We start from the raw sequence: 10,872 nt of genomic DNA, 5'->3' as shown, positions 1-10,872 counted from the left end.
CAAACTTGTTTAGCTCTTCCATGGAGCTGTGATCACCTGTCCTTAGGAGTCAGGGGAGGAGAGCAAGCCATTGTGTTCACCTAGTTTTTTGGGAGCGGTTTCTCTGACAGACCTTGCTGCTAGATAGGCCCATGTCTCTTTCTCCCTGAACAAAGGTTCTGGCTCTTAACAAGTTCTCTGTCAACCTCGAGATGATCCTGAGGTCAACTTTCATAAACAAGGATAAAGAGGAAGAGGACTTGGAGGGACTAGTGTAGCAAGACCTGTGTTTCTTGTCTCTGCCTTTCCCCCCCAGAGAACTGGCATATCTTTGCAGCTGGAAGGTCCCAGTGAAGCCCAGAGCCTCTACCCTTACCTCTTGGCTGGACACCTAGAGATCAGTCATGGGTAACAGTGTTGAAGCTCAGGAAGCCTTTAGACCTGTCTTCCAACTTCCCCACTTTTTATAGCCAAGAAACCAGGCCCAGGGCATGGAGGGATTTACCTGAAGTCACACAAATGTCACAGCTGGGACTAGAATCCTGGTCTGAGTTCCAGCCCAGCATTCAATCTCTTCTATCAGACCCATTCTGCATCTTGATTTTTTAGCATAGGAAGTTTGGTTGATAACGTAAACAAAGTGGATACTGCTGAAGATGCAGAGTGGTACAGCTCCTGCCTGCCCACAGCATCAGGAGGCCCAGCTTGGCAAAGCTTTGCGTGTTACCTGTTAACAGACTTCGGTGCAGGAGAAGGGGGCAGCTCAAGGAAAGGTGGTGGCTTCTTGTACAGATCAAAGTCCATGTGGCGCCTGTCCCAGCTCCACCTGTCTCGATCCAACACAGGCTCCAGTACGTTAGCAAACAGGGAGTTTTCCTTCCACTCCTAAATTGGGGAAGTAAGTAAATCAGGAGGAGAAAGGTCCCTATGGACACCCCACCTGAAGCCCTGCTCCTCCCTGTGGACCTCATTCAGCTCTTTGATGTGTGGCAGCTTGAGATGCTGAAAGCTGCCTTCAGTGTCGCCTTGAAGACCTGTCACTTGGAATCCCCTGGCTGTGAGCCAGGCCTGGCGGGATTTCTTCTGGGCTTGCTTTTCCTCTTCCTTCAAGTCCAGGGGCTCCACCATGGCTGAGAGGTAATTCTGTGAGTACGTGAATCTCTTTCCTGGTTCCTAGAAATGGGGGCAGACAGATCTGGGTAGATGGGCTGATAGCAATCCTGAATTTCCAAGTAGGAATGAGAAACAGCTGGGGGCATAATCATAGGTCCTGACAACATAAGTGGTGCATTGAGAGAATCTGAACTGTGCAGCATCCCTGTAAGGGTCATATCATTGTCCCCTTTGATGGGAGAAGCAGTTTCCTAAAGTTAATGTGTGCTGGAATCCTAAACCGTGGATTTCTCTTCTGTGTGGCAGCTGCCTTCATAAGCAGCAATCATAAAGTGTTCCCCAGAAGTAAGGACAGTACAGTTGTTCTTTATGTACATCTGAGCTTACACTGAGGATCTCTTGCTTACCCTCAGGTGTGGAGGATTCACATTTAGTGTGGAATAGAACACCTCTCAACATCTGAGCCTTGTCTACTTCCCCTAGCTGATTGGCTTTCATCTGTAGACCTGAGATCCCATGCTGACCTCCAGGCAGTGATGGTCAGAGGAAAGAATTCACTGAATTTGCCAACTGCCATCATCTGTCTAGATCTGTCACTCACCTTGGCCATCTCTTTATACAGCTCCTTTTTGGCAAGTTCTGTAGAATTCAGGGTCTGAATACTATAGTTGTAGATGGTCTTGTTGGCAGGGGCTGCAATCTTAATCACCTTTGCCATGGACTTTGGAGCCTTCTTGCTGACCTGGTAGGCTTCTGTGATATTTTTCTGAAGAAAGAGACACCAGTCACTACCCACACCAGATCATCCTCACCCAAAACTGCCATCTCATATGCACTGAGATGATCTCTGGAACATAGCTGTGGTGCAGGTATGGATTGATTCTTCAATACTTGCGCTATTATATTACAGAACCAGGCCAAAGGGCCAACCAGTCTAACCTCAGTTATCCAAAAGACCTCAGAGGACCAACAGATTGATACCCCTAAGGGCACTGTAACTGGAACACACATCATCTGGCCACTCATCTCCCAACCAGCTGCTGATAAAGACAATTTATGGCTTACATGGTCAGAAGTAGGAAAGGCTTTCATGGTATGGACAGGGGATATTACAACCTAAAGCAGCAAGGACCACCATCCTTGACTGTGGTTGACTGTCAAGTGTGCCTGAGGAGTATGACCCTCATTCTCTCCAGTAGGCCTAGTTTGGAAATGAGAACTCTTCCCTGGTTGGAGAGAAATGAGATGATCCTTGGCTTCCTTTGTTAATGAAAATAGAAATGTGGAAGGAGATACAAGGCAACACCGAAGGCTGGGAGGACAGTGCATAGGACCCAAAACAAGGGAGAACTGGGAAAAGTTGCTATTCTAAATTGATGGGCACTGCACAGTGTTTCATATGCATATTACATAGTAATCTTCAGCAAAATACCATCTTACCTTTACAAAGTTTTTTAGCACAAGGTGGTGACCTTAGCTCAACTAGAGTGGCTTGACTTTTGAATCTGAGGAACGTCTGCATAAGAATGCAAAATAATCAGAGGGAGGACAAAATCTGCAATGCGCACACATGAAAGAACAGACTGTCCAGGCAATAGGGATACAAGGCAAAGACAGGTCTAGGGTCATTGGATGGGAACAAAACTCAGACTTTGGAGCACCTTTGAGAAGATTATACTAGGGATGCCACGTAGGGCAAGAATCCTGTCATGGCCCACATGGAACTTCAATATTTCATGATATGTCCAGTTTCTCTAATAGTCCTTAGTTGGGGTATTAGATCTGAGTTTTTCAGTCTGCCATTCCTAGAGGTTCCTTGCTTCTAAATCCTAGAATTGGTGAATTGCAACCTAGGGTGACAGATTCTTTCCATGCCACTCTTAATAATTTGGAGTTGAAACTTTGACCTAATACTTGTTAGAGGGAAAGCAAACAGTGTCCATAGTTCTGGATGCCTGAGATTGTCTGCCAAGGGGTGATACCTGCAGGAGAATTTGGACTCAGAGCAGAAGTAACTAGATGCTGGAGAAGTACATGCAGAGAGAGAGTGAGAGAGAGACAGAGAGAGAGAGAGAGAGAGTGAGTGTGTGTGTGTGAAGGCCACAGACTGAAGATAAATTATTGGAAAACATGGGCTAAGAATTTAATGTAAGAAATTACAATAAGAATGAAGATAGCAATATGAAGCCAAAGTAAGACTAAAGAAAAGTTGAGTATGAAAACAGTTAAAACAGAAAACAAGAATGAGATACTGCAGAAGTGATAGTGTTGGGAAACAAATGAACTGAAAGATCCACTTGAGATATGCTTTCAGAAAGCAGTCCTGTATAAAAAGCTAAAATTAGAAACTGACTATAGAGGATGGAAATAACATCCAAATAACAGAAGTCCCAAAAGAGGGGGAAAAGAAAGAACACTTGAAGAAAATTTGAAAGAATAATGTCAGAAAAGACAAAACTTCCAAGCCTGGATATGCTATTAGTGGGATTTAAGAAAAAAAATATAAACTCTCAAAACTTCCAGAGGAAAAGTACAGACCACCAGTAAAGAAAAAAGTAAGAAAAAAGTATCACTTGCAATCAGATCCACAACAGCAGCAAGATAAACTTTATTTTCAACCTAAAATTTGATATCCAGGCAAACTGTCTAGTCATGAGGGCATATGCTTAGGTTTACAAGGCCTTAGGTTTTACACAAAACCCTCCTTTAAAAACTCTTGGGGCTCACACCTGTAATCCCAGTACTTTGGGAGGCTGATGCAGGCAGATTACCTGAGGTCAGGAGTTCGAGACCAGCCTGGCCAACATATAGTGAAACCCTGCTTCTACTAAAAAATACAAAAATTAACGGCATGGTGGTGCACACCTGTAGTCCCAGCCACTTGGAAAGCTGAGGCAAAAGGATCCCTTGAACCCAGGAGGTGGAGGTTACAATGAGCAGAGATCATGCCACTCTACTCCAGTCTGGGTAACAGAGCGAGACTCCATCTCCCCCAAACTGCCCCCCAGCATTGTCCCCTGCCAAAAAAAAAAAAAAACCACGGGAGAAAATTCAAAATGGAGGAGGAACATTGAGGTGGATTCAAGGTTAGCAAGTAATGTCCAATATCCTAGTAAAGTTGTCTTAAAAGGACTAGGAAAAAGTAAAGTTTCAAAGCATTGAAATTCTAGAGACTATTAAAGGGATGGTGGAGTGTGGGTAGGAGATGAGCTAAGAAGAATATAAATGTACTATTTGTCTTATAAAGGAGATATAAATTATGAGTTTAACAATTCAGTAGGAATGCCTAACAATATGGTCTTCAGGATAACCACCATAGAAACAAAGAATATATACCTAAGTCCACAGGAAAAAAAACTTGATCTATCCAAAGAACACAGGAAGGGAGGGTTTAAAAGTAGATTAGTGGCAAAAATGCCTACTCTAACAGTAATTACAGTAAATGTTTTAAGCTTGCCAATTAATCTCAGAATTTTTTTTTTTTTTAAAAAACAGTTTCAGGCCGGGCGCGGTGGCTCAAGCCTGTAATCCCAGCACTGTGGGAGGCCGAGGCAGGTGGATCACGAGGTCAAGAGATCGAGACCATCCTGGTCAACATGGTGAAACCCCGTCTCTACTAAAAATACAAAAAATTAGCTGGGCATGGTGGCGCGTGCCTGTAATCCCAGCGACTCAGGAGGCTGGGGCAGAATTGCCTGAACCCGGGAGGCGGAGGTTGCGGTGAGCCGAGATCGCGCCATTGCACTCCAGCCTGGGTAACGAGCGAAACTCCGTCTCAAAAAAAAAAAAAAAAAAAAAAAAAAAGTTTCACTCTTATTGCCCAGGCTGGAGTACAATCGCACAATCCGGCTCACAACCTCCACCTCCTGGGTTGAAGCAATTCTGCCTTAGCCTCCCCAGGTAATTGGGATTACAGGTGTGTACCACTATGCCTGGCTAATTTTTGGGGTTTCACCTTGTTCAGGCTGGTCTTGAACACCTGACCTCAAGTGATCCACCCACCTTGGCCTCTCAAAGTGCTGAGATTACAGGCATGAGCCACTGCACCCAGCTTGGATTTTTTTTTTTTTTTTAAGCTAACAATATACTACGTACAAAACTTTCAACACAAAGAGATAGGTTTGAAAACTAAAGGGAGATAGCATATACACTAGGCAAAAGGGTACCAGAAAACAAAGGCAAAAAAAAGCTGTGTGGCATTTTTAATATCTGCTGAAATAATTTGAGTTCAAAATCTATCAAAAGGCAAAAGGATATTGTATATTGAGGACAACAAAAAGGTATAACTTGTAAATACATATGCACCTAGCAATATAGTCTCAAAATATATTAAGAAACAACTGACAGGATTACAAGGACAAATAGACATCTATCTCACATCACTGGAGAGCAATCAAGGCAGCCAGGATTTGAGAGGCCAAGAATCTGGAGAAAAGGGAAATAATGGTGGTTCCATTTTCTTTTTGTAGTTGTGTCTCAAGGGATTTACTACTAAGTTGTACATGGATAAGGAGAAATAACATAAGCAGAAAAAGCAGCTAAGAAGTTCAGAGGCTAAAGAGGTATTTTAAGGAAAATGTTGCATTGCTAGGGAAACAAAATTGGATTTCAAAATAGGAAATTGTGTCAAGGAGGAAGGGCCCTAGTACTTCTTGGCTTCCAGTTTAGAATTCAGAAATTCTGTGCTTTAGGAGTAAGGGTAAGCCTGACTGATTAAGGAGATTTATCTGTCCTCTGTTTCCTCCTATATCTCTCTGGAGTAAGACATCAAGAGAGTCTCTCCAGTTTTCAATACAGTCTTTTCCATTTAACAAAAAATAACAGACATGCCAGGAAACAGGATGAAAAGATGGAAACCAAGAGAAATGAGATAGAAACAGATCCCAGGTAATTCAGATATTGGAATTATTAGACAAGAACATTAAAATAGTCTGGACATGGTGGCTCACACCTGTAATTCTAGCAGTTGGGAGGCTGAGGTTGGGGAATCACTTGAGGTCAGGAGTTTGAGACCAGCCTGACCAACATGGCAAAACCCCATTTCTAATAAATATACAAAAATTAGCCAGGTGTGGCAGCTAGTTCCTGTAATCCCAGCTACTCAGGAGGCTGAGGCAGGGAGAATTGCTTGTACTCAGGAGGCAGAGGTTACAGTGAGCCAAGACGGTGAGTGGTACTACACTCCAGCCTGGGTGGCCGAGTGAGACTCAGTCTCAAAACAAAACATTAAAATAATTATGATCAATGAAAATGAGAATTTCACCAGATACCTGGAACCTATAGAAAAAGTAAAAGAAAATCATAGAATTGAAGAAATCATCATTAAAGTTACAGTCCAGTGGATGGGTTTAATTGCAGCCTGGACACAGCAGGGGATAAGATTAATGATTTAGAACAGCAGTCTCCAACCTTTTTGGCACCAGGGACTGGTTTCGTGGAAGACAGTTTTTCCACGGCCAGTGGGAGAGGGTTGTATGGGCATGGTTTCGAGATGAAACTGTTCCACCTCAGATCATCAGGCACTGTTAGAGTCTCACAAGGAACATGCAATCTATAACCCTTGCGTGTGCAACTCACAATAGCGTTCACACTCCTATGGGAATCTACTGCCACTGCTGATCTGATAGGAGGCAGAGCTCAGCTGGTAATGCTCCTTCGCCTGCCACTCACCTCTTGCTGTGCCACCCAGGCCTCAGACCTGCTACTGCTCCACAGCCTGGGGGTTGGGGGCCCCTGCATCAGAAGATAGATTGGTTGAAAATAACTGGATTGAAGGACAAAAAGGAGAAAAAAAAGACTGGAAAATAGAAAGTATGAGACGTATATTAGATGCAGATCATGGTGAAAATATCTAACATTGGATTCCCAGGAGGAGAGGGAGAAAAGAGGAATATAAGTAATACCTGAAGAGAAATATTGTCCCAGAACTTTTAAAATTAAAAAAAAGCCACAGATTCAAGAAATTCTAGAAACCCATGGCAGGTTAAATAGAAAAACATGCCTAGGAACATCACAGTATAACTGCCGAAAACCAAAGAAAAGGAAAACACAAAAATAAACAGCCAGAGACAGCCAAAGTATCTTCAAAAGAACAAGACTGGCTGGCAGCTGACCAAAAGAAACAATGGAAGTCAGAGGACAATGGAATGACATCTTTAAAGTGTTAATAACTGCCACGCTAGAATTCAACCCAGGAAAAATACCCAAAAATTCTAACCACAGAAAAATTGGTACTTGCAAACACTTCTCAACATTGAAACAATGAAAAGACAAATCACAGACTGGGAAAAGATACACATCTAACAACTCACATTTGAATAACAGTAAAACACTGTCAGTTAGAAAAATACAACTAGGTTTAGGCTGGGCACAGTGGCTCATGCCTATGATTCCAGCTACTCAGGAGGCTCTTCTAAACTAGAAGCAGGAGGCAGAGGTTGCAGTGAACCAAGATTTCGCCACTGCACTCCAGGCTGGGCGGCAGAGCGAGATTGTCTCAATAATAATACAACTAGATTTTTTTTGTTTGTTTTTGTTTTGTAAACAAAAAGAAACCAAGAGCCACCGTGCCCGGCCCTAGGTTTATTTTAAATGGAGAAAAAAAAAATATATTTGAACAAGCACTTTACAAAAGAAGATATCCAAATAGCCATTCATGTGTGAAAAGGTGCTTAACATTATTCAGAGAGACATTAAAGCCTGAACGTAGCTGGGTGTGGTGGCTTATGCCTGTAATCCCAGCACTTTGGGAGGCTGAAGTAGGTGAGTCACCTGCGTCAGTCACCTGAGGTCAGGAGTTTGAGATCAGCCTGGCCAACATGGTGAAAACCTGTCTCTACTAAAAATACAAACATTAGCCAGGCGTGGTGGTACACACTTGTAGTCCCAGCCACTCAGGAGGCTGAGGCAGAGAAAACCACTTGAACCTGGGAGGCAGAGAATGCAGTGAGCCAATATCATGCCACTGCACTCTAGCCTGGGCGACAAAGCAAGATTCCATCTCAAAAACAACAAAAACCTGAATGTAATACCAGTATACCTCACCTGAGCAGCAAACATGAAGCCAAATCTAGCCACATATACATGATGATTATACATGAAGAAGTGAGATTTATCCTAGGAATCCAAGGCTAGTTTAACATGTAAACATGAAATAAGGTTGTATACCACATTAATGGACAAAAACTACATGATCATAATATTTGCATTTAACAAAAATGCATATATTTCACAATATATTTATATATTTCCCATATATGCATTTTTTGTTAAATGCATCTATTTTCACAATTAACAAATTTTCATAATTTAACAAAAAATGCGTATATTGTGAAAATAGATGCATATATAATGTGGAAAAAACATTTAACAAATATCCAATACCTATTCATAATGAACTCTCAACAAATTAAGACTAGAAGGGAACTTCCTTAACCTGATAAAGGGCATCTCTCAAAAATCTGCAGTTAATGTCCAACTTAATGGTAAAAGACTGAATACTTGCTCCCCAAGATCACAAGCAAAGCAAGCATGTCTGCTCTCACCACTCCTCTTCAACACTGCACTTTATACTGGACATTCTAGACAATGCAAAGGGAGAAAGAGGGCAGGACAAAGAAAAGAAATGAGGAAGGAAAGGAAGTGTTATGGACTGAATGTCTTCCCCTCAAATTCTTCTATTGAAGCTCTAACCCCAGCATGGCTCTATTTGGAGTAGGGAAGTAATTACAGTTAGATGAGGTCATAAAGGTGGGACCCTGATCTAATAGGATTAGTGGCCTTGTAAGACAAGACATCAGAGCTCTCTCCATTCACAGACAACAAAGCGATCATATGAGTACAGTGCAAGATGGTGGCCACCTACAAGCCAAGAGAAAAGGCCTCAGAATAAAGCCCACCTTGCCAGACTCTTAATCTTGGACGTTCCAGCCTCCAGAATAGTAAGGAAATAATGTTCTGTTGTTTGTGTCTCCCCGATTGTGGCAGCCCAGGCAGAAGGAAAGGAAGGAAGGAAGAGTATCCAGATTGGAAAGGAATATGACTTTTCTTCACAGATGACATGATCCAGTTCAAAAGGTTGTAGGATACAAGATCAATGTATAAAAAAATATTTCTATTTCTATATTATGGAAACAATACAAAAGTAATTCAATTCATAACATTAATTTCACAAAAGAAGTGCAAGACTTGTACACTGAGAACTACAGAAATTGCTGAGGAAAACTGAAGACCTAAATAACAGAGACATTCCATGTTCATAAATTGGCAACCCCAAAATTGTTAAGTTAGCAGTTTTTCCCAAATCGATCTATAGATTCAATAAAGTCCCTATGAAATTCCTACAGAATTTGTTACAGAAATTGGCAAGCTGATCATAAAATATATGAGGAAATGCAAAGGCCCCAAAGTAGTCAAAGCACTTTTGAAAAAGAACAAAGTTAAAGGACATACACAACCCAATTAACTATAAGTCATCAGGACAATGTGGTGCTGGCACATGGAGAGGCAAGTAAGTTAATGGAACATAGTTTAGAACACAGATGCAAACTCTTACATTTATGGTCCATTCTTAATAAAGCTGCTAAGTCAGTTCAATGGGGGAATAGCTAGTCTTTGCAAGAAATGATGTGAGGACAACTGGATATCCATATGCAAAAAGATTAATTTAGACCCTTACACTGGACTTCAAAAAAATGGTTCACAGATCTAAATGTGAGAGCTACGAGTAAGAAAAAGGATATGAAATGCTCTGTGTAACTTTAGGCAGAGTCCTTAGCTATAACACCAAAAGCATGATTGATGAAAGAACAAATTGTTAATTTATCAAAATTAAGAACTTTTATACTTCAAAAGCCTTTTCTTACACCAGTAAGAAAAAGACAAGCCACATATATGGAGAAAATATTTGCAAATCATATTTCTCATTAAGTACTTGTATCCAGAATATATAACAACTCAACAATAAAAAGACAACTTGATTTTAAAATGGATAAATAATACACACAGAGGGCCAGCCATGGTGGCTCATGACTGTAATCCCAGCGCTTCAGGAAGCCAAGGTGGGAGGATTGCTGGAGCCCAAGGAGTTCAAGACCAGCCTGGGTAACACAGTAAGACCCTGTCTCAATTTAAAAAAAAGAAATTAATTCAAAAAGATACAAATATATATTACACCAAAGAAGCTTTATGAATTCCTAATAAGCACATTAAAAGTTATATAACATCATCTGTCATTATACAATGCAAATTAAAATCATAAGATACCATTACACACTAGAATGGCTATAATCAAAAGGACTGGCAAGAAGTGTTTATGAATGTGGGGAAACTGGAACCCTCATGCATTGCTGGTAGGGATGTAAGATTGTGCAACTACACTGTAAAAACTGCTTTTCTTACAATGTACTTTTTTTTTTTTTTTTTTTTTTGAGATGGAGTCTCGCTCTATTGCCCAGGCTGGAGTGCAATAGTGTGATCTCGGCTCACTGCAATCTGTGCCTCTCAGGTTCAAGCTATTCTCCTGCCTCAACCTCCCAAGTAGCTGGGACTGCAAGCATGTGCCACCACACCTGGCTAATTTTTTTTTGGTATTTTTAGCAGGGATGGGGTTTCACCGTGTTAGCCAGGATGGTCTCAAACTCCTAACCTTGTGAACCGCCCACCTCAGCCTCCCAAAGTGCTGGGATTACAGGTGTGAGCCACTGTGCCTGGCCACAAAGTAATTTATTTCTTTTCTTTTTTGTAGAGATGGGATTTCACCATGTTGGTTAGGCTGGTCTT

At 41.6% G+C, this 10,872-nt stretch overlaps 1 protein-coding gene across 4 annotated transcripts in view; it reads right to left on the bottom strand.

Moving 5' to 3' along the window:
- Positions 1-10,872, bottom strand: part of CFAP92 (cilia and flagella associated protein 92 (putative)) — a 75,207-nt gene that overhangs the window by 3,849 nt on the left and 60,486 nt on the right. For 2 of the 4 annotated variants that reach the window (XM_037732602.1, XM_017511945.2), the window contains 3 exons: positions 1,694-1,858; positions 946-1,152; positions 707-864 (listed from right to left, as the gene is read on the bottom strand). In XM_037732602.1, coding sequence (XP_037588530.1) covers positions 707-864; positions 946-1,152; positions 1,694-1,858 — 530 coding nt within the window. Of the gene's footprint in view, positions 1-706; positions 865-919; positions 1,153-1,693; positions 1,859-10,872 lie in introns of all 4 variants that reach the window. The other 2 variants (XM_037732600.1, XM_037732601.1) reach the window with 2 other exon arrangements.

This window comes from Cebus imitator, unplaced genomic scaffold, assembly GCF_001604975.1.
Source record: "Cebus imitator isolate Cc_AM_T3 unplaced genomic scaffold, Cebus_imitator-1.0 Scaffold457, whole genome shotgun sequence".
NCBI lineage: Eukaryota > Metazoa > Chordata > Mammalia > Primates > Cebidae > Cebus > Cebus imitator.
Note: the sequence above shows the minus strand (reverse complement) of the source record. Positions and strands in the feature narration are given on the sequence as shown.